The sequence below is a fragment of the Hemicordylus capensis genome, chromosome 4 (assembly GCF_027244095.1).
Source record: "Hemicordylus capensis ecotype Gifberg chromosome 4, rHemCap1.1.pri, whole genome shotgun sequence".
Classification (NCBI taxonomy): domain Eukaryota; kingdom Metazoa; phylum Chordata; class Lepidosauria; order Squamata; family Cordylidae; genus Hemicordylus; species Hemicordylus capensis.
Window position 1 is genome coordinate 155,862,037 of NC_069660.1, and position 23,443 is coordinate 155,885,479.

Consider the following 23,443-nt stretch of genomic DNA (forward strand, 5'->3'; position numbering starts at 1 on the left):
ACGGCATGAACCTGTATCTTCTGACTCTGAGTCATCTCATTCTGGTGAGGAGGAGGGTGGACTATCAGACGAGCAGGCTTCTTCGCTTCCCAATTCATCACATCTCTTCATCACCTCTGCATTTGAAATCCTTTTGGCTAAGGTTAAGGGCCATCAAGGACGTGTCTAAAGATCCAGACACTCAGTCCACTTTGGGTTTGGATTAAGAGGCTGCCCCATCTACCATGACAGCTGCTGCTGCGGTACCTTTCCCTTCAAGGATGTTATGCTCACTGAATGGGATGTTCCAGTGGCGTCATACCAGTTTTGTCCTTTCCTAAGAAACTGTGCAACTTGCTTCCTGATATTATGTCATTGTTATCTGCTCCTCTGGTAGATGCACCAGTGGCCCAACTAGTGTTGGGGGCTCTGATGAATAAGGGACGAACAACTTAAGTCCCAGGAAGACAAGAAGGCAGATCATCATTTCCAAAACGTCCATGACACTTCAGCTACAATAATTAGAGTGGCCACGATGAACTCCATTTTCGCAAGGGCCTCCATACTCTGGGACAAGGAGCTAGTCCAGTACATTCCACCAGAAGACTCAAGGCTATACCCGGGCATTAATAAGCTGTCTAAGGCGGTGGCCTTTATGGCTGACTCCAGCTTGGACTGTCTGCAACATACTTCTAGGGCTATGGCATCAGGGATTGCCATGCACCATGACCTTTGGTTAAAAAATTGGCAGGCAGATTCCAAGTCCAAGCTTACCCTGGCAGCCATACCCTTCCTGGGAGCTAAATTATTTGGAGAGTCTTTGGATCCAGTATTAGTCGAGACCAAGGGCAAAAAGAAAGCAATGCCTTCTGGCCATAAGGATTTTCATAGACCTTTTCAAGGTACGATTACCTACTCCTCTTCCTTTCATCCCTACAGGGCCTTCAACCATTGCACAGGCAATCAGTTTCTAGAGGGTCGGTTTGGAGACAACTGTTCTTCCTCCTTTTGCCCAAACTGGAAACAGGCTTGGAATTGGAGAGGAAGAGGTGCTAACAGAGGCCAGCAAGGATGACAGTTTTCCACGGCTGGTTCCCAACCAAATCATAAGCAGTGATGCTCCTTCAGTCGGGGCCAGGCTTCTCCTTTACTCCTTGTTCTGGTCCAACACCACCACAGAGTGGAGGGTAAGGGAGATCGTACAGGTGGGGTACGAGATAGACTTTATTTCCACTTGCCAAGATTTTTTCCTAAAGACTCCTATTTCCAGAGATCCTTTAAAGAGAACACTAATGAATCAGGCCATCTTACATCTAGTGAAAATCTAGGCAATAGAACTAGTGCCATTGACCTCCTTATGTCAAGACATCTATTCCTTTTTGTTTCTAACCTGCTTTTGGAAGCTCAGGTAGAGGCGGTGGCCAGGGGTGCCTTTGCACGGCTTCGGCTAGTGCGCCAGCTGTGTCCCTTTCTCGAGAAAGCAGATCTGGCCACAGTTACCCACGCCTTAGTCACGTCGCAGCTGGATTACTGTAACACGCTCTACGTGGGGCTGCCCTTGAAGGATATCCGGAAACTGCAGCTAGTGCAAAATGCGGCAGCGAGGATTTTATCCGGAGCTGCCTGTTGGAAACATATCACCCCCATTTTGAAAGAGCTTCACTGGCTGCCGGTTCGTTTCCAGGTCCAATTCAAGGTGTTGGTTTTGACCTTTAAAGCCCTAAACGGTTTGGGCCCGGGGTATTTGAGGGACCACCTGCTCCCAAGGGTTGCTGCCCACTTGACTAGGACATCTGAGGGGGCCATGCTCCGGGTGCCGACAATGAGGGAGGCCCGGCTGTCGTGCACTCGGGACAGGGCCTTCTCTGTTGCTGCTCTTAGACTCTGGAATGCTCTCCCAGTGGCCATTCGTTCCTCAGACTCCATCACGGCTTTTAGAAAGCTTGTAAAGACTTGGCTTTTTACCCAGGCTTTTACATAATCGTTTTTACTGCTGCTTCTGTGTGTTTTTATCTGTTGTCTTGTTTTTTTATGCTTGTTTGATATGTTTTTTAGCTTGGTGTTTTTATTGCTTTTATTGTATGTTTTAATTTTTGTAAACTGCCTTGGGGTTTTCTTTTAATGAAAGGCAGTATAGAAATGTAAAAATAAATAAATAAATAAATAAATAAATAACCCCCCAAAAGAACAGGTTGTGGAGAGCCATTCTAAACTTGAAGTGGCTAAATCGCTTTGTGCACAAAAAGACCTTCTGAATGGAGTCCTTGAAGTCTATCAAGGAAGCAGTCCAGCCCATGGAGTTCCTAGCTGTCATCAATTTGGCCAAAGCTTACCTTCATGTCTCCATACATTTGGACTCACGAATGTTCCTCAGGTACAGTTATGATCTCTGCCACGATCAATACAGGGCCCTTCCTTTCGGCCTCTCGTCGGCACTGAGAGTGTTCACAAAACTGATGGTGGCTCTGATTGCACACACTTGGCTCCAGGGCATTCATGCCCATTCCTACTTAGACGATCTCCTTCGCTTGTATTCAAGATCACAGGCCATCAAGGATGTTCAGAAGACAGTGGACATCATTCAAGAGTAGGGCTTCATAATCAATTTTCAGAAGAGCCATCTGTGCTAGGGATATGCACAAACTGGTTCAGAGGCCATTTTAGAGGCCTCCGAACCAGTTTGAATGCCGGGGCCGGTTCGACGTTCAGAGGCCCCAGGGTTGGCACTTTAAGGGCGGGGGGATGGGTGCACTTCTCCTGCCGCTTTCCCCCCCGCCGGCACCGTATTTTTCTAAAAACCTTCGGGGTGGCAGTGTACCCCCCTGCTGCCCCATTGCCCTCATCGGCCAGAAGTCCCAGGCACACATGTGCCCATCTGCCGTGTGCATGCAACGGGCCCGTGCGTGTCTGGTACTTCTGGCCGCTTCCGGCCGATGAGGGCAACTGGGTGGCAGGGGGGTACACTGCCACCCCAAAAGTTTTAAGAAAAATACGGCACCGGGGGGGGAAGCAGCAGGAGGGGTAAGTGCACCCTTCCCCCCACACTTAAAGTGCCAACCCCGGGGCTTCTAAACCGCTTGGCCGCGTTTCCATGCACATCACTAATCTGTGCCCCTCACAAACGCTTCAACACTCTGAAGGTGTTGGTGTCCCTCTCCTTGGAGCGCACCCAGAAGCTGCACCTCCTCATGTCGTCCCTTCTTTAACAAGACAGATCTGATGCTCCTGACCCAGTTTCTGGGCTCGATGATAGCTTATATAGAGGTCGTTTCTTGAGCACGTTGGCATTCAAGAGTTCTTCAGTGACATAATCTTCCCTTCTAGGAAGACATAATGGACAAGAGACACGTTCAAGTCCCTTTGCCACTCATGGTCCGCTGCTCTTTCCATTGGTGGTTGTTCTCGGCCATAGCGGAGGGCATCCCGCTTGAGATCCCTGACGGTGGTGGTGACCACAGATGCAAGTCTGACAAGTTGAGCCCGCTGTCAGGAGCAGTACGCATAGGGCAGATGGGAGGAAGAGGACATGCGACACAACATAAATTGGCTCGAACTGAAGACTGTTAGACTTTCTCTGTTGCAGTTCCAGGTTCTGTTACAAAACTCTCACGTCTTGATCTGCACCGACAATGTTACTACCAAGTTACGTGTCAATCGGGGGCACAAGGTTGCGTGCACTGATGAGGGAATCCGATCTCTTCTTCATCTGGGCAGAGAGTCATCTTCTTTTGCTTCAGGCAGAACACCTAAATGGTTCAGCGAACATTAAAGCAGACTGGCTGAGCCTTCAAGCCATTGATCCGGCAGAATGGGCTCTAAACCCGAACGTGTTCATGGAAATGACATTGGCCTTCCAAATCCTGTTCTGGATCTGTTTGTATAATCTCTAAACAAGTTGCTACCATGTTATTACACCAGGTATCTATGTCCCCAAGCAGAGCCGATCGGCGCCCTGATGTCTCCATGGCCGTGGGGACTACTATATGCCTTTCCTCAGATTCCAGTCATTTGCAGGGTGATACAGAAGTTCATATTGGAAAAGGCAGAGCTCATCCTGATGACTACATCGGCCATTGTTCTCAGACCTACTAATGTTCTCCATTCAACCTCCATGGCAACTTCTTCTCCTCATGGATCTCTTGTCTCAGGGCCCACTCTTACACCTGGATCCAGCATGGCTCCAGTTACATGTCTGGCGATAGAATGCAAACGTTTAGCTAATAGCGGTTACTCGTACACAGTCCAAAATACTATCCTGGCTTCTCGGAGACAGTCAACAACATGCATTTACCAGACAGCTTGGGCTGCTTTCTCCTATTGGAGTCGCAGGAAGCTTATCAGACCTGCGTTGGCTAGGGTCCCAGAAGTGTTGGCCTTCCTTCAGTCCAGCCTGGAGTTGGGCTTCGGCCTAGTACCTTGAGACGTCAGACATCAGCCCTTGCTTCAGAGTTGGACATTTCCATGTCAGGAACTTCTAGCTTACATCCACAAATTCAGCGTTTCCTGAAAGGAGCAAAAAATCTGGCTCCATCTCCGGCTCATAGATTCCCACCTTGGGACCTTAATAAGGTTTTGAATGCCCTTACACATTCCCCCTTTGAGCCATTAGACAAAGTTTCTCTGAAGTTACTTTCCTTTAAACTTTTGGTGGCCGTTACTTCGACCAGGCGGGTGTCAGAGCTGGCTGCCCTGTCTGTCCACAAGGAATTCTGCAATTTTAAAGTTAGATCCTACTTTCATCCCTAAAGTCAATTCTCCTTTCCACAGAGCTCAGGAGGTGGCGCTCCCCTCTTTTTGTTCATCTCTTGCTCATCCTAAGGAAAGGGTTTGGCATACCTTGGACGTTCGCAGGGCTATCAGATGTTGCATTAAATGTACCAAGCCTTTTAGAAAATCTGACTCCCTTTCTGTTTCTTTCCAGCCCTCGTCCTTAGAGGCCAAGGTTTACAAGACTACCCTAGCTAGGTGGATCCAAGTTTCTATTTCTTTGGCATATGAGTCATTGTACCTCTTCCCTCCCGGGAGATCATGGTGCATTCTACAAGTAATGTGTCTGCATCACAGCATTCTCAGCTCAGGCCCCTCTTTCTGAAATCTGTAGGGCATATACCGGGATGTCCATGTCCCCTTTCATAAAGCACTACAAAATTCCATCTTTCCATTTGGTCCAGGCGGCTGTGGGTTGCACGATCCTACAACGGGTGGTCTAGGCCATCCACTCCCAGCCCTTTCATTCCTTCCTTTTTTCTACCGCTTGGGCATGTCCCATTGTGAAGATGACCTCCCTATAGCTAGGAAAAGAAAGGTTGGATGTACCATGAAGGATTCTTTTTCAGCTATAGGGAGGTCATCTGACCCACCCACGGATGGTAAGGGGTGTGCCAGTTTAGGGTGGATGTTTTAGTCAGACTCCCAGGGAAACTAGTTTGGCTTTAATCTGGTGTTGGTACCTTTTATCTTTTTTCTTTCATGCCTGTTTGTCTATCTAGTCTTTATCTTCTCAACAGTCCCAGAACTGGGGCTTGAGGGGCTGCATGCTGGGTGACTAGCCTGGCAAAATTTTCATTGGCCCTATAGCTGAAAAAGAATCCTTCACGGTAAGTCCGACTTTCTTTTTCTTTTCTTTTGTATTATTGTCTGATGCATCAGAATGAAATCTATAGACTTTGCAGGTATACTCCTTTACAAGCCTGTTTTTTATAGACTTGTCCTTTCATTTTCCTCTTTTGTTTGATAATCAAGCTAAAAGGTCTATAAACCAAAACAGCAATCTTTTTCATGTGAAGCTATTAATGAATGTAAGTTGAACCTTGGTGTTTAGAAGCAGTATTTAGAGTACTAAATGCTGGTGTGGGTGGGGGACATCCATCATTATCATGCCCAGCTATGAACTTCCAGAGACATCTGACTGGTGATATTATGATGGATGAAATGGGTTTTGATCTTATTCAGGAAGACAATTCTTATGACAAATTTAAAACCAAAGGCAAATAATTTTGGAACGTGCTCCCTAACAAAATTAGATCTTCCCCTTTGGATGTTTTTAATTAAGATCTGCATGCCTGTTCAATTGGGATTTTAATCTTTTGTAGTTTAAAAGCTTTTGGAGTTTTTAATCTAAATTTTAAATTGGCTTAATTATGTCAATGCTCTTAGTATTGTGTTTAAAATTGTAAATTGCTTGGAGATTTTTTATATGGAGGCGGTATAGAAATATGTTAAATTTCGTTAGCTAGATCATATCAGCAAATATCAAAATATTTCTTCATTTCCTCCCGCAGTGGACAGAAGTAATCCTAGCATAATGGGTTGTGCACCTGCTATGCCTCAAAAACAGACAGGATGAATTTCAAAGCAGTAGGTGACTCATATCCGGTAGTTAGCTAGGTGTGGTGCCCCAAAAACCAGTTCCATTCCTGTCTTGCCTCAGGAAACAGAGTTTAGAGAGAGCTCTGTATTTCTTATACTTAGCCTAGTTTTTGTTCCATAATCTTTCTCCCCCCACTCCTAATTGTGCCAGAGTGGGAAGGGAGTCATTTATTGTTCTTTTACCTAAATTCAGAACACTTTTTATCACTTTTTAATTTAGCTAATTGACGCTTTAGTTTACTTTCATTTTTGAGTTGTTTGTCTCCCTTCCCCATTCCGGATAGATTCATCCCACAATGGAGATTTTTTTGGGGGATCCCTCTTGGAGGTACTTCATTCTAAGGGCACGCAGGCTTGTTTTCCTAAACAACCTCCCTCTAAACCAAACTCTGTCCTACATTTCCTTCAAGAGCAGCTCTGAATGCTCTAGGCAGCTGCATAACAAAGCAGCGAAAGAATTAGCATACTATTGAGGCTGAGGTAAGTAAAGTAAAGTGTGCCGTCGGGTCGGTGTCAACTCCTGGCGACCACAGAGCCCTGTGGTTTTCTTGGAAGAATACAGGAGGAATACATTGCCTCCTCCCGCGCAGTATGACATGATGCCTTTCAGCATCTTCCTATATCACAGCTGCCCGATATAGGTGTTTCCCATTGTCTGGGAAACATATCGGCAGGGATTTGAACCAGCAACCTCTGGATTGCTAGTCAAGTCATTTCCTGCTGCGCCATTAGGTGGCTTTTGAGGCTGAGGTACCGGTCAAGAAAAAAGCAAACTGGGGAGCACTCCAAGAAGCGGAGGGCTCCTGTGGCCCGGCTCAGTGAGTGCTGCTGCCTACAAATGGATAGACAGCAGCACATCCCGCAGCCTATTGCCAGCCCTCAGGGCAATGGGAGCCTTGACAATGCTTGTACCAAAGAATTCTGGCTTTGCCGTGAGGGAGGGGGAATCGGCACATCCCACGCTTTCCCCCCGCATCCGAGCCAGCAACGCAGCTCACTCCCGTGGCTCTAACAAACCAGGTACAAGGGGGCATTACCAAAAAAACCCTGACCTGACCTGCCGCCACCCAGGATTCCACCCAAGCCAAACACTCTAGCCATGCCAAGGAACGTGAGTACCGCCACCCGCAGTGGATCCTAGGCCAAGGGACCCCTGTCCCAAGCATTTCTACTGTTGACTAATGTAGTTTATCTGCAGGGAAGGTAAATCCCCCACCAAACCTCCTTTCTCCCCAGTTCTCTCCAAGAAAGGGAGTGCTGTCAGCCCCTACTACTGAGGCTTTGCACGATGGCAGGGCCACTTGACAAAAGGAGGCCCACTCGGCCTTTATTGCCTGCCACCTCCGTAACCCACCCACCCCTTATGTGGGAAGAGAGCTGGTCTTGCAGTAGCAAGTGTGAATTGCCCCCCTTTGCTTAGCAGGGTGTGCTTTGGTTTACTCTTGAATGGGAAACTGCATGCAATTGTTGCTTGCTATAAGATTTCCCCTTTCCAGGATGGGACTGCAGCTCAGTTGAAAAGCATAGACTTTAAGATAACCTAATTTGCCCCTTCTACCCATTCATCGACCTACACACACACACACACACACACACACACACACACACACACACACACCCCAATGTGGGGTGCCTCAACCTTACAGGTTTGGCTGCTGATTTGGAAGACTCTCACACAGCTGATTCACGGCATTCTCCATCTTTTAATAAGGAAGAAGGTGAGCCCTCTGAGGAGGAATCATCACCACAGGTACCTAATTCTGTCCGCATGTTCTCTGCTGCTGTGTTTGATCTCCTTTTAGCTAAGGCAAGCGAGCCATTAGTGCTGCTGACATAGCTCAAGCCGCAGCGGTTACTCTGTGCCTTCCTGGGTCCTCTCGCTTTCTCAGTAGAGAGATTGCTCTATCACAATCTAGGAGCATGCTGGTCCTGCAAGGTAGGCTGCCTCCAGTTAAGACTGATCTAAAGCTACTGGCCAGGCCTAGACATGGCTTCAACAATATATTATGCCAAAAACAATTCAACATTGGCACATGGCCTTACAAGGCACATCGGGAATAGCCGTACAAGTAACCCTCCAGGTTCTTGTAATCCAGGCCGAGCCATATGAAATACGTTAAGAAGTGAGGATTGCACATAGGATAAGGATTTCGGGGAAATAGGAGAAACTGGAAGTAAAGAAAAGCACCCAGGAATTCTAAATAAGAAGCAAACCATTAACTAACTGACCAGCACTAAGTTTTATCTCAGTCTAGCAGTATTAGCAGCAAGGGCATTAATCTCTATAGCGCCTCCCTTCTGGACACCACATACAGCTGGTGTATGTGACATTGCTCGTGTCGGTTCTGGGGTCAAAATGGTGGCGTTCTTGGCCCCATTTTATAGCACAAAAAAGGAGGGAAACTTGCCGCTCTTCCAGAGATAGACAACTCTGGGATCCAATGAGAATAATCCTTGCATCTCAGAGGTAACACTGGCTTTACCCCAATCCAGGGTTGCAGTTTCCCTTCAATCAGGAGGTTCCTCCTCCTTAATGGGTCTGAATGTATATGTCTAGGGTAGGTCTGGTTTGCACTTGTCACCTATCGTGAAAAACAGTTCAGTCCTTATCTCACTGTCCCACTGCCTCCAAGTTCTTTCTTCATTCAGTAACAAGGGGGGAAATGTCTCCCATTCAAAGAGGATGGAGGGAAGTATCAAGTATTCTTGAACTAAAATAGAGGTCTCCATCTCATCACATCTCTTTCTTCCTCAGCTTCAGATTGGGACTCTGCTCTTCTGAACATGTCCTCCGTTATGCTGGTCTTAGAACATAATAAAGATGATTGATTGATTGAACATGTCCTCTGAGCTGAACAAAGAGTTCAAAATATTGCTCTCTGTCATGGTGCACTACCTCTGAGAATTTGTACATATTCACCAACCTGAAGCTGGTGAAGCTACAAGAAGTTTCTGAAATCTCCTTGGCTGAATATCCCTAAAGGACAGATATTGCTAGCTTTAGAGTTCATAAGTTTTCATGTTCAGCCCCCTGCAAACTTGGACCATCTTTGATAAGGACCCATCAAAGTAATAGTTATTGTCCATTTCCAACATCTCTGGATAGGAGTAAGGGCAAAAAAATAAATAAAGCCCTCTGGCATTCATCCAGAGTTTGACAAGATAATGAAGCAAGCAGACTAGTATTGTTGTCCAAGGTTAACTTGAGCATTCACAGAGTGCAGAGATATAATCAGCTGTAAGGTTTGTAAATAAAAGGAGTTCCGCTAGCTGCTTATCTGGAAACTGGTTGCCCACTCTTTGCATCTCAAAGGATTCACTTCCTTCCTGGTTACAGGCAAGGAGTCTACCAGATTACAGTATTTTAGAAACTGTAGTCAGCTTCTCTTATCAGCAGGCTACTAACATGGTTAGTCACACAAAGTCATATAGCATCCTTCAGATACTGTTAATCCTCAAAATGCAATAAATTTAACCTAGTTGGCTCTCTTATCAGGGCTACATTTTCTTGATATAATTACCTTTCTTCATTTGCAGTTCTCAGCATATTTTCAGACTGTATTTACCTAGTTCAAACAAGCAAACAAACAGCAGTGCACATATATGCAACGATCTAGAATTAGTTGCCCTTTCCTGAATAACCTTATCACAATAGGGGGTGGTTTTCTCAAGAGCTTTCTCCTACACACCTGAAAGAACAAAGCAAGGTTGGCAAGGCAGGTTGATCCTATCCACTTTTTCCGTAGCAGAAACCTTTCTTGCAAGGACAGTAAAAGTCTCAAGCCATCACAAATAGTTTACATCACAACAATCTTCTGACTGTATTCTGGCAATGTATACATCACTGATCTCAAAGATTTGTTGGAAGTAAGTACAAATAAATCACAGCTGCTGTTAGGCTGCTAACGTTTGCTCCAGGGCTCTCACATGGTTTGCTTGGAGACCCCAGGTTTTTACATTCTTCCTTGTTCTCCAGAATAATCGACAATCATACACACCCTGCTAGGTGACAGAGGGCCCCATGCCTGCAGCCTCACAACAAGGTCTTTGAATGCTCTAACTCAGGCTCCGTTTGAATCCCTCTGCTCTGTTTTCCTTCAGCTCCTATTGGTCTCCTTCTCTAGGTCCTCTTCATGGTTGCAGCCACCTCTGCCCACAGAGAGCTTGGTGCCCTGTCAGTCAGAAAAGATCTGGCATTTTTCAGCAGAACGTTGTCATACTCCAGCTCGATCCAGCCTTGATCCCTCAGGCCAATGCCACCTTCCACAGGTCCCAGGACATAGTCTCCTCCTCCTTATGCCCTTCTCCATCCTGAAGAAGTAGCCTAGTATTCCCTGGGTGTCTGCCAGGCACTCAAAATTTTAAATAAGCCTGACCGATGCTCTTAATCCTTATTTGTATCCTTCATCCCTCTTCCTTTGGGAACAAGGTCTCCTGACCACTTTGTCCAAGTGGATTACTGCTGCCATCTCTCTATTCAATGTATTTCTTTGTCTCCCTTTCCTAGGGACATTACTGCACACTATTCCAGAAGAGTGTGCCAGTTGGAGAAGTCTCTGCTCAGGTCCCCTTGTTGAGTCATATGCCAAGCAATGACCTAGTCCTCTATCGCCCACTTCATCATACCCTTCAAGACTGCATCTTTCTATACAGCTCAGGCGGTATATCAAATCTACCTTCTCCCCCACCCCCCGTATCTCTGCTTAGGTATGTCCCATTATGCTAGGATTACCTCCGTCCACTGTAGAAAAAGAAACATTGGTCTTGCCTGTGAATGGTTCTTTTTTGCGGTGGACGGAGGTAATCCAGCCCATCCGTGGATGTTGTTTTTCTTGGGTGATCTCTGGTTGTCAGTTTGAGGAGAGGACCAGTCCCAGAAGTAGGGAAAAGGAAGACACACCAAACAAACCACCACCGAAGATCTCTCTTATCCACTTTCCTCTCACTTATCAGTGTTATTACTAACTATGTTTAGCTCTCTCTCTTCTCTCTTCTGCGCAATAATCCCGGATCTGGGGTTTGGGGCTCCACCTAGCTATCTACCTGATATAAGCCATCTACTGCTTTGAAATTTATCCTGTCTGTTTTTGAGGCATGCTGGGCACACAACCCATTATGCTAGGATTACCTCCGTTCACTGCGAAAAAGAACCCTTCACAGGTAAGACCAATGTTTCTTTCTGTACCCTGCACTTTTATTGTTTATTGCACTGTTGTTCTAACATAGTTTCCTATCCTATTTCTTTCTTTAGGTAAAATGTGGTAGCTGCAATACTCCCAAACCTGGATTTTTTGACTTTGAAGGAAAGCAGAAGTGGTAAGTGGAAATACCAGGCATTTTCTAGCTACCTGTTGAGTTGCCCCACCACCAGATCACTTAGTTCTTTTCTTTAGAAGATACTAAAATACTGTTCATTCAATATTTTTAGTCTTATTAATTGTAGAAGTCTTGGGATCAATAACACAATCATATTTTGGGTTCCTGGCCTACATTTTGTTTTATTTGTTATCATGGTGGATGGAATGCAGTGATCATGCAAGTGCTCCAGTATGGAATTGGTTCCTTAACACACCTCAAATGTTCAAAAACTGTTTTAAGATGGCATTGTGTTGGGCCAATATGCTTGTCAGTTGGCACCCTAGTATTTTACTATGGTCAAGTATTGTCCTGTATTTTCACGTTGACATGAATTCCTTTTGTGAAGGTAACAACTTCCAACTTTGTCAGATAAAGTTTGAACTGAGGGGGAGCTGCTGATGGGAATGAATTCAAAATAATTGTGATGTTCCATTCTTCTGACTCATGCTCCTTATTGTTAGAAATCAGTTTTGAATATCCTATTCTGTGCTTCCCCTTAAGCCTAACTAAACTAAGGTTGAGCCATCGAGTCGGTGTCGACTCCTGGTTGGCCACAGAGCCATGTGGTTTTCTTTGGTAGAATACAGGAAGGGTTTACCATTGCCTTCTCCTGCACAGTGTGAGATGATGCCTTTCAGCACCTTCCTATATTGCTGCTGCCCAATATGGGTGTTTCCCATATTCTGGGAAACATACCAGTGGGGATTCGAACCAGCAACCACTTGCTCACTTGGCAAGTCATTTCCTTGCTGTGCCATGATTCATTATACAAAACATGCAAGAATATGAGTCTGACACGGTATATTAAACTTGGAGTTAGATTATGTTTACTTCTGCTGAGTAATGGTGGCTCTTCCTTCCCATCTGTGTCCCAGGGAAGCTTGGAAAGCATTGGGTGATAAACCTCCTGAGCAGGCAATGCAAGAGTATATTGCTACTGTGAAGAAACTGGATCCCACTTGGAATCCACAGGTAGGTTGAATGAATTATTTTCAAATTTTCTTATTGTATACATGAATAAACCCATACAAGGCGATGCATTGCTTTTGGATCATTATAGGTTTTAATATTGGAGCTCAAGGCCATCTGGTTCTATTTTAATAGTAAAATAATCCATCTGATTATCAAAAGAACATGCTTTTGTTGCATGTAATCTTTGCCTGTATAGATTATTGAATCTGGACAAGATGAAGTGGTGCTTATGGATTCTATACAAATCTTTAAGGGGCTGGTTTACCTGAGATTGATGGGGTTACTACCTCCATATCAGAACAGGTATACCTTTGCTGTGGCAATACGTTTTATTATTGATTGATTTGATTTTATTTGATTTGTATACCGCCCTTCCAAAATGGCTCAGGATGGTTTACAATTAAAACACACCACTAAAACAGTAAAGAGCTAAAACAAATTTAAAAACAATATAACAATTAACAATTTAAAAACATTTTAAAACAATAATTAAACAATTACAGTGATTAAAAACCCCAAAATTGGGTTTTGAATTTAAAAATAAACCAGAAATTAAAAACCCCACAATTTAGGAAGCTGAGAAAGCTTGGGTGAAAATAGGTGTCTTTTAAAAATTGCCAGAGATGGGGAGGATCGCATCCCAGCAGGGAGCGCATTCCACAATCTCAGGGCAGCGACCGAGAAGGCCCGTCTCTGTGTTGCCACCAAACGAGTTGGCGGTAATGGGAGACGGACCTCCTCAGATGACCTCAATGGGCTGTGGGGCTCATAATGAAGAAGACGCTCTCTTAGGTACCCAGGACCTAAGCCATTTAGGGCTTTGTAAGTTATAACTAGCATTTTGTATTTTGTCTGGAAACCTATTGGCAGCCAGTGTAACTCCATCAGTAAAGGAGTAACATGGTCTCTCTGAGATGATCCAGAGACCAACCTGGCTGCCGTGTTCTGAACCAACTGAAGTTTCCGGACTACGTACAAAGGCAGCCCCACGTAGAGCGCATTACAAAAGTCAAGTCTGGAGGTTACCAGCAGATGTACCACAGTTTTGAGGTCATTGATCTCGAGAAACGGGCGCAGCTGGCGTATCAGCTGGAGGTGATAGAAAGTAGCCCTGGCCACTGCCTCAACCTGAGAAACCAGGGAGAGGCGTGAATCCAGAAGTACTCCCAGACTGCGAACCTGTTCCTTTTGGGGAAGTGTGACCCCATCTAGAACAGGCAGATCAAAATTTTCTCTAGAGTTCTGACCCCACACAGTAAGTACCTCTGTCTTATCTGGATTCAGCTTCAGTTTATTCTCCCTCATCCAGCCCATTACTGCTTCCAGGCAGGCATTTAGAGAGGATATGCCAGCTCCTGAAGAAGCTGACATGGAGAAGTAGATCTGGGTGTCATCAGCATACTGGTAACACCCAGCTCCAAATCCCCTGATGATCTCTCCCAGCGGTTTCATGTAGATGTTAAAAAGCATTGGAGAAAGTACGGAGCCTTGAGAGACACCATACTTAAGATCAGATTTTGAAGAGCAACAGTCTCCAATCAACACCATCTGGAATCTATCCGAAAGGTAGGAGCGGAACTACTGTAAAACAGTGCCTCCCACCCCCAACACCCTCAGACGTTCCAGAAGGATACTATGGTCAATAGTATTGAAAACCACCAAGAGATCCAAATGGACAAACAGAGTCACACTTCCTCTGTCAATTTCCAATTGGAGACCATCCATCAAGCCAACCAAGGCAGTCTCCACCCCATAGCCCACCTGAAAACCAGTTCGAAATGGGTCTAGATAATCAGTTTCCTCCAAGACCGCCTGGAGCTGAGAGGCCACCACCCTCTCAATTACCCTGCCCAGCCATGGGAGGTTGGAAACAGGCCTATAATTGCTCAACTCTGAGGGATCTAATGCAGGCTTCTTTAGAAGAGGTCTAATGATTGCCTCCTTAAGACAACGAGGCATCCTGCCTTCCCTCAGAGAATCATTTATGATATCCACCAGGCTGTTTACAACAACCTTCCTGCTAGATAGAACAAGCCATGTTGGACAAGGGTCAAGAGAACAAGTGGTAGGCCTCACGGATCCAAGCAGCTTGTCCACATCCTCAGGAGTCACAAACTGAAACCGATCCAGTCAAATCACATAAGAGGAGTTGTTTGGCATCTCCAGCTCAGACATCAAATTAATTGTGTAGTCTCCATCTAGGTTGGCCCGAATCCGAGAGATTTTATCTGCGAAAAACTCTTTAAACACATCACAGCGGGTAACTGATGACTCCAAATTCTGGTTTGGGGGGGTGGGGGGAGATACTAATTCCCTCACAACCCTGAACAACTCCGCTGGACGTGAATTCGCAGAGGCAATACGGGCAGAAAAGAACCACCTCTTTACTGCACGTATTGCCTGAGCATAGATCTTTAGATGTGCTCTATGTCGCAATCTGTCAGATTCAAGTCGAGTCTTCCTCCACTTGGGCTCCAGTTGCCTACCTTGCCGTTTCAGCCCCCGTATATCTTCTGTATACCAAGGGGCCAGTTTTGAAGCGGGTCGGAGGGGACGCTTGGGAGCAATCGTGTCTACTGCCCTGGTGAGCAAGTTGTTCCAATTCTCAACCAGGGCATCAACAAGATCACCAGCAAAGCCAACACTGAATCCCTCCAAGGCTTCTTGATGGATCCAATAACCTCTTCGGGCGGATCATTCTAATGGGCCCCTCGCCCCTGCGGAGGTTGGATGTGGTTGTAAGTCCAACCTTAACCAGATGGTGGTCCATCCATGATAATGGGGAAATCACAGGAGTCCCCACCCATGGAACACCACCCTGATCAGAGTAAAATACCAAATCAAGCATGTGACCTGCAATATACGTCCGTCCAGAGACCACTTGGGATAGGCCCATAGTTGTCATGGCCGCTATGAACTCCTGAGCTGCCCCGGACAGATTGGTCCCAAAATGAACATTGAAGTCCCCCAGTACCAAGAGTCTGGGAGACTCCAATGCGAGTTCCGCAACCAAGTCCGTGAGCTCAGTAAGGGATTCTGCTGGGCAGCGGGGCGATCGGTACACCAACAGAAGTCCCAATCTATCCCTGGTCCCAGACTCAAGTACACACATTCAGTATGGTCCGATACCCTGACAGGCTCCTTGGTAAGGGAGATATTATCCTTATAGACCACAGCCTCCCCGCCCATGTCCCCTCACCTGCTCCTCTACAGAATATCCTGGAGGGAGAAGCTGGGACCAAACTGGACCACTAGCCTCTCCCAACCAAGTCTCAGTAATACATACTAGGTCAGCCCCTTCATCCATGATCAAATAATGGATGAGTTCAGATTTATTTTGGACCAACCTGGCATTACAGAGGAGCAGGGAAAAGCTATGTGGGTTGTTGGCAGTGCTCCCCGAGGTCAAAGAGCTGGCAGGACAGCAGGAAGGGGAGACAGCTATTAAATTTCTGACTACCCTTCCCCTGGAATGCCCCGCTGACCTGCCAACATTACTTCTTCTATTCCCCACCACCACCGGGATGGCTGCCCCATAGTCAATGAAGTCATCCCCTGTCCCCCCATCTTCAGATGAACCCAAACATTTTACAGCAATTTCAACCCAAGTCTAAACCAGCTTAAAACTAATTAAACAGAAGCCCTCTAGCCCTTACCCTCGTTCTCCCCCAAAGTGGCTTCCCCTTTGGTGTTGCCCCTTCGGTGGCCGTCCCACTGCCACAAGGAGCCTTCCTATAAAGCCCAAAACTGAGCAGGTGACCTGAGGAACAGCCGAGTCACGCAGGAGCTGGTCCCAGTGCTGCCCACGCTTCCCACAGATGTTAACCTGAGGCTGCAGCCCCACAGGGGAAGCAAAAGCAGGCAGGTAACAGCAGAAATAACTCCAGCACCCACCTGGTCTCTCACTCCAGGCAGCGCTGGGTAGGAGATAGATGGACTCTCCCTTCCCTCTCTGCTGGGCTTCTATATATAAAACTTCTATACGTTTTGATAAGCAGGTTGCAGCTGCGTTGAGTGCTTTTGCTCCCCCACCATTACATTATTAGGCAGTCCCTTCTTGGATATAAGTAATCTTGCTATGCTGAGCCATGTTTTTGTAACCCTCAGGCTTTAATAACGTATTGTGGTTTATGTGAGGCTGCTCTTGAAAACCGCTTGGAACCTTCAGCTAATGCAAGATGTGGGGAGGCATGCATATATGCAGCCTATTATTTTTCAACTGCGCTGGCGGTTGGTGTGCTTCTGGACTCTGTTCTTCTCGCCTTTCAAATCGTCCATAGCTTTGTCCCCACATACCTGAGAGACTGCCTCTCTTTGCACTATACCCCATGCTAGCTCCTGTTGTCTACCTAAGCTCTGCTTTGGGTACCATCTTTGTGAAGTGAGAAGTGCTTAGACATGTAACTCCTTTCCAAGGCTGCGGGATGAGGTGTTCAGCTGCCCTTGTTGACTTTTTAGGGGTGTGTATGTAAAGCACACCTCCTCTCTCTAATTCTTTGTGTGACTGGCTACATTGTTCCCCCCACTGCTTTCAGTTTTGCTTGCTGTTCTAAATCTCTGTGTGTGTGTGTGTCACACACCCATGCCACTTTGATCTTTAGAAAGGAAGCTAAGTAATGTGTTAAATTAAATATTACAGTACCTACCTCAGTTCTGTTTTTTTCCATGGGCCTAAAATAAGCCTACACAACTTGTGACTTACCAAGCTGAGTGCAGCCTACCAGCCCTGTACAGTGGCTTATTAGGGACTCAACAGGCCTCTTATTTTTGCTATCTCTTTGGGGCCAAAGAAATGGTTGCTGCTGTGTTTTCAGGTTTGCCTAACTACCACTGAGTTTGAAGACTAGCTGAAGAGTTCTAATACTGTTAAGTTGGGTAACTATAGGGAGTGCAGTATTAATTGGTTTCTGAGGAACTAGTTAGAGGAAGTAACCACAGATTTAGTTAACAATATTAGCAAAATGTTTTTCTTCATCATTCCTCCAGAATAAGAAGAAATTGTTCTTTGCAAGGGACAAATTATGTCTGATTTTAGAATTATTTTTATTGGGACTCGGTTGTTTCATTTTGGTGTAAGCAGTGTTAAGAGAAAGATGAAAACTCCAAATGCCAATGTTTCCCCCCCTTTATACTCATTGTACTTCCATTCTGGTTTGTATAGCTGCCTGTTTTATTTTCTTATATAATGCTGATATCGAAAGTTGAATAAATGCAAAAATAGTTTTTCGTAGAACGCATTATAGTTTAGGGTCTGTAAGAATAGGGAAGAGAATTGAAGTTGGTGATTGTGTATTTTGTGCAAGTGCAAAGAACTTCAGTCATATGTATATTTTTAAAAAGCAAATTGCTAAGACCTTACTACTGTAAAGATAGGCCCCAAAGTGTGAGTGTGTGTGTAAAATGCCTTCTTCAATCTCAAAAGACAGAGGAGGTGGGAAGTTAGATTTTTTTAGGCAAGCTACTATTCTCTCAGCTCTTCTGCCATTTGCAATATGAGCATAATACTGACATACCTTACACACTTTTGTAAGAATTTTGGAGGGAGCAGAGTTAAGAATCTTATTATGTATTTTCTTTTAAAAAACCTATCTGAATCACCCTAATCTGGATAACTGGTGATCTGTTTCTAACATCCCTTTTGGGGCAACACTACTTGATTATGTGGTGCTGACCCGGGTGGTCTAGAATGATATCAGTTATCTAGATCCATTTCAGACTGGCTTCTGACCTGGTTGTGGAATTGAAACTGTATTGTTTCAAGATATGCTTATTGAACAGTCTTAACATGCAGTGTGTTAATGCCTAGTTATAACACAATGTATTCTAATATGAAGTCATTGAAACTTAAGCTGTATTTCATATCCTAAGGCTTATGTCACAATGCTGTCAAAGTTGGGTGGGAATTGCTGGAAAAATGGTAGATCAGACTTTATTTCCCTTGACATCTTCTTTCTGATCATGTTGCATGTACCACCTTGGAGCCACAAGAAGGAGCTCTAATTCTAATAGTGAGCAAAGGCTCATTTGTCAGCATACTGCAGTTCTTTCATCACAATTATTAGCTTCAAAAATTTGTGTGGGCACTAGTAAATGGATTGTTTATAATTTCCTACTCCTGTGTTTAAATCTACTACTAATCCAGTATGTTGAATGGGACTTTGGACAAATAAAAAGTTGAGGTAGGAGAAGCCACCTGATTGCTCTTGCTCATCTTTCTGATAAGAACGTAAATAATAATTGATTTAATTCATCAGACCAAAGGTCCATCTAGTCAAGTATCCTGTTCCCAGCAGCTAATCAGTCCACACGCAGTGGACTAATAAGGTTCACAAGCAGTGCACACTATAAGAACTATAAAAACAACATAAAACTAATTAACAATTAAAACATTTAAAATGGTTTAAAAAGCCTGGAGGACCAGGCCAAACCACAACAGTTTAAAAACCCTGGAAGGCCAGGCCATACAGATAGGTTTTAAGGGCTCTCCTGAAAACCTATAATGAATTCAAATTATGGATTTCTGCCGGGAGTGCATTCCACAGCCCAGGAGCAACGACAGAGAAGGCCCGCCTCTGAGTCACCACCAGAAGTGCTGGTGGTAACTGAAGACTGATCTCCTCAGATGACCTTAATGTGTGGTGGGGATCATGCAGAAGAAGATGCTCTCTCTTGTGACAAAACACAGCCCTCCATCATAGCTCAGTAACCTCTGTCTTGACATACCCTGCTTCTGCGTTTCCAGAGGCATCTGACTGACTACTGTTGGAAACGGAATCCTGGATTAGATTAAGCTTCCCTCTAATCCCAGCAAGGTTTGTTTATTAGATTTTTATACCTCCTCACCCAGATGGCTCTAGGTGGTTTATGCTGCAGCCTAGGTTATGTTTATGCTCCAGTCCTCTAAATCTTACACTTGAATGATCTTGTTTTGCCTTTTTTCATAATGTATTTCTCACATATCACAGTTGTTCTGGACCTTGGAAATCTGATCCTGCACCTTAGAGAGAGAGAGAGAGAAAATGTACTTGGGGCTGGCCAGAGACCCTTTGGGTGGCTGAGGTGAAGTGCTGGCGTTGCCCCTGCTTACCACTGGCACCTCACTTGCCTGCCGCTCCATTCTCCTACTGGGTGCGCTGTATTTGAAAAGGAAGAGGAAACACTGTAGAAGTGTGGAGAGGGGTTGACTTGAGTGGTTTCTTGGGGGTGACTCTCTAGCCAACCATGCACTTCCACATTTCCTCTTCCACTCCGTCCCCTTCCACCTTTTCAAATACAGTGCTGTGTGTGTGTGTGTGTGTGTGTGTGTGTGTGTGTGTGTGTGTATGTGTATATGAATGAATGAATGAATGCTTCTGGTTTCATGCAAACAATGGCATTGAGTTTGCAGCTAGTGGTGGTGACGGTGATGGGGGACATAGACAGTAGCTCGTTTGCCCTTAGAAACAAGACAGACTTGAAAGTAAGTGAAGTGGCAGTGGAACTCACCTGCTTCAGGCACAAGATAGAGCTAGAAGATAAATTGCCTATTGGGGAAGAATTTTCTTGCTTTTTTCTAGAACCGTCTCTAGAGGGCAGTGCTTCATCAAGTGGCCAAATGGCGATTTCTAAGATTAACTGTGTTGCTGTTGAAATGCTTAAAATTTGACAGATATTTTCATAATTCACTTGAACTTCATTTTGAAGAGAATGATACTAAAGAAAAGCAGTTTCTTACCTATAAGTGTGGCTTTCCCTGTTGATAACCTTTGTAAATTGAGCTGTATTTATAGCAACATGATAGCAAGAAATGTTCAGGTAGCAAATAGAATGGATTGAGTTAATTTAGTTAGTGGCTCACGATGCCTCCCAACCAAATCCCTAGATCCGAGGTATCTTAATAGCCACTTTGCTGCTGTTTTGGAAGGCCTTAAATGTGATATAGTAGCATAAACTCTGTTGACATAATGGAGCTGGTAGATGTTTTTTCTCTTTAAAAGGAACAGTTTCAGCTTGGCCCTATATTTAAAAAATAAACTAAAAACAATATAACATGCATAATTTAACCCTGTAAGTATATGCTAATTAAAACAAGATGGAATTTGTTGGTGATAATCCGTCTGGATCTCTCCCCCCCGCCCCCAGCTAAGAAAAAGTTAGCTTTTTCTTCAAAATGATCCTACTGAGTTTTGAAATGCATATTAATGTTTTTAGGATATAAGAGTTACACCTATCTCATGTCTCATGTTTTAATATCAAATGAGGGAACCCAAGTTAAATGCAAGTTTTCTGAACTGAAAAATTAACAATTGTTAGATGGAGTATGTAATCACTGGAAAAATATCAAATATCATCTGTTAACTGAGCTGTGATTTGCAGGCAAAACCAGCTCCCACGTCTTTTTTGTTTGGTCGTGCACGCAGATGCCACCTTGTTAATCTGTCCAGTGAGGCATCATTCTCAGAAGAAATAGAGAGGTTTGGTCAGGATTACTAGAGGTTGAGAGGAGAACAAAGAGAAAATGTGTTGGGTCATGGGCTAATTTAATCTATGGCTCCTTTTATATCCTACCTTGTTTCTCTTATGCTAGAACAAGAATTATTCAGTTAATGATATATCATTTGCAAAGAAAAGCAGCTCTTCCTAAAACTATTGCCAGAAACCCAACCCCCCCTCCCCCATGTAAGTTAGGTAAAAAGGTTGTTTTTGCTTTCTTTAAAACAAAACAAGCTTTGGGTGAAATAGTTGTCCTTGCACAATGTAGAGGTTTCTGTAAATTCAGGCTAGAATTTCTACTACTATTTATATACTGCTTTTCAACAAAAGCGCTCAAAGTAGTTTACATAGAACTATGGCCTCCCAGCTTCAGACAGTCTTGGAGGAAACTGATTATCTTGACCCGTTTCAAACTGGCTTTTGGGTGGGCTATGAAGTGGAGACTGCCTTAGTCAGCCTGATGGATAATCTCCAATTGGGAATTGACAGAGAAAGTGTGACTCTGTTCGTCCTTTTGGGCCCCTTGGTGGCTTTCGATGCTATCAACCATAGAATCCTTCTGGAGTGTTGTTTAACATCTACATGAAACCACTGGGAGAGATCATCAGGAGATTTGGTGCAGGGTGCTATCAGTACGCTGATGACACCCAAATCTATTTCTCAATGTCACCATCATCAGGAGAGGGCATAAACTCCCTAAATGCCTGCTGGAGTCGGTGATGGGCTGGATGAGAGATAACAAACTGAGAATGAATCCAGATAAGACGGAGGTACTCATTGTGTTGGTTCAAAACTCAAGAGCCAATTCTGATCTGCCTGTTCTGGATGGGGTCACACTTCCCCAGAAGGAGCAGGTATGCAGTCTAGGGGTGCTTCTGGATCCAAGCCTCTCCCAGGTGTCCCAGGTTGAGGCAGTGGCCAGAAGTGCCTTCTATCAGCTTCGGCTGATACACCAGCTGTGTCCGTTTCTTGAGATGAACGGCCTCAAAACAGTGATATATCTGCTGGTAACCTCCAGGCTGGATTACTGCAATGCATTCTATGTGGGGCTTCCCTTGTATGTAGTCCGGAAACTACAGTTGGTACAGAATGCGGTAGCCAGGTTAGTCTCAGGGTCATCTCGGAAAGACCATATTACTCCTGTACTGAAGGAGCTACACTGGCTGCTGATATGTTTTCGGGCAAAATACAACGTGTTGGTTAAAACCTTTAATGCCCTAAACACCTTGGGCCCTGGGTATTTAAGAGAATATCTTCTTCGTCATGAACCCCACCACCCATTGAGATCATCAGGAGAGGTCCGTCAGCATTTGCCACCAGCTCATCTGGCAGCTACTCAGGGATGGGCCTTCTCCGCTGCAGTCCCGAGATTTTGGAATGCACTCCCTATTGTAATAAGAGCCTCCCCATCTCTGACAGCTTTTAAAAAGTTTTTAAAGACACATCTGTTCAACCAGGCTTTTAATTAATATTGTTTTAATGGTTTTAATGCTATTCCAAAATATTGATTTAAAATTTTTAAATCGTTGTAATGTTTTAAACATTTTGTTTTTGTTTTAACTAATTTTTTAATTTTTCTGTTGTTGTTTTGTTGTAAACTGCCCAGAGACAGTATAGAAATATGTTAGATAAATAAATAAATAAATAAAATAGAAAAATAAATAATAAATTAATAAGATGGTTCCCTGACCCCAAAGAGCTCACAATCTAAAAATGAAACATAAACAAAATACTAGCAACAGCCACTGTAGGGCTGCTGTGCTGGTGTTGGATAGGGCCAGTTGCTCTATCTGAGAACCACCATTTTGAAAAGTGCCTCTTTGCTCAGCAGAGGGAATTTCAAGTATGACTTTAATCAAAAATTAAGTTTTTAATGCCTCTTAAGACATGCAACCGATAGCATTTGTGCCCTAGTTTTTCCCATGGGGGAAAGCTGCTGTGGTGTCTAATGTGGCAGGCCTTGCCAAATTTTCTTTGGATCTCTGAGCCAGACCATGGACACTTGAAAAATTACCAGACTTAGTGATAAACATAGGGTAAATGGGCTGCTCCTTATTCCCATAACACATAAGAACATAAGAACAGCCCTGCTGGATCAGGCCTAAGGCCTATCTAGTCCAGCATCCTGTTTCGCACAGTGGTCCACCACTTGCCTCTGGGAAGCCCACAGGCAGCAGTTGAGGGCACGGCCTCTCTCCTGCAACTCGTATTGAGAGGCATCATGCCTCTGAGGCTGGAGGTGGCCCACAGCCACCAGACTAGTAGCCATTGTTAGACCTGTCCGCCATGAATC

General features: G+C 44.7%; 1 protein-coding gene across 8 annotated transcripts in view; it reads left to right on the forward strand.

The window, feature by feature from the left end:
- Nucleotides 1-23,443, forward strand: part of ACBD6 (acyl-CoA binding domain containing 6) — a 175,430-nt gene that overhangs the window by 19,710 nt on the left and 132,277 nt on the right. For all 8 annotated transcript variants that reach the window (XR_008306400.1, XM_053247111.1, XM_053247113.1 and 5 more), the window contains exons 2-3: nucleotides 11,600-11,664; nucleotides 12,582-12,678. Coding sequence is in view for 7 of the 8 variants with exons in the window: in XM_053247111.1 (XP_053103086.1) it covers nucleotides 11,600-11,664; nucleotides 12,582-12,678 (162 nt within the window). In the remaining variant the exon portion in view is untranslated. The remainder of the gene's footprint in view (nucleotides 1-11,599; nucleotides 11,665-12,581; nucleotides 12,679-23,443) is intronic.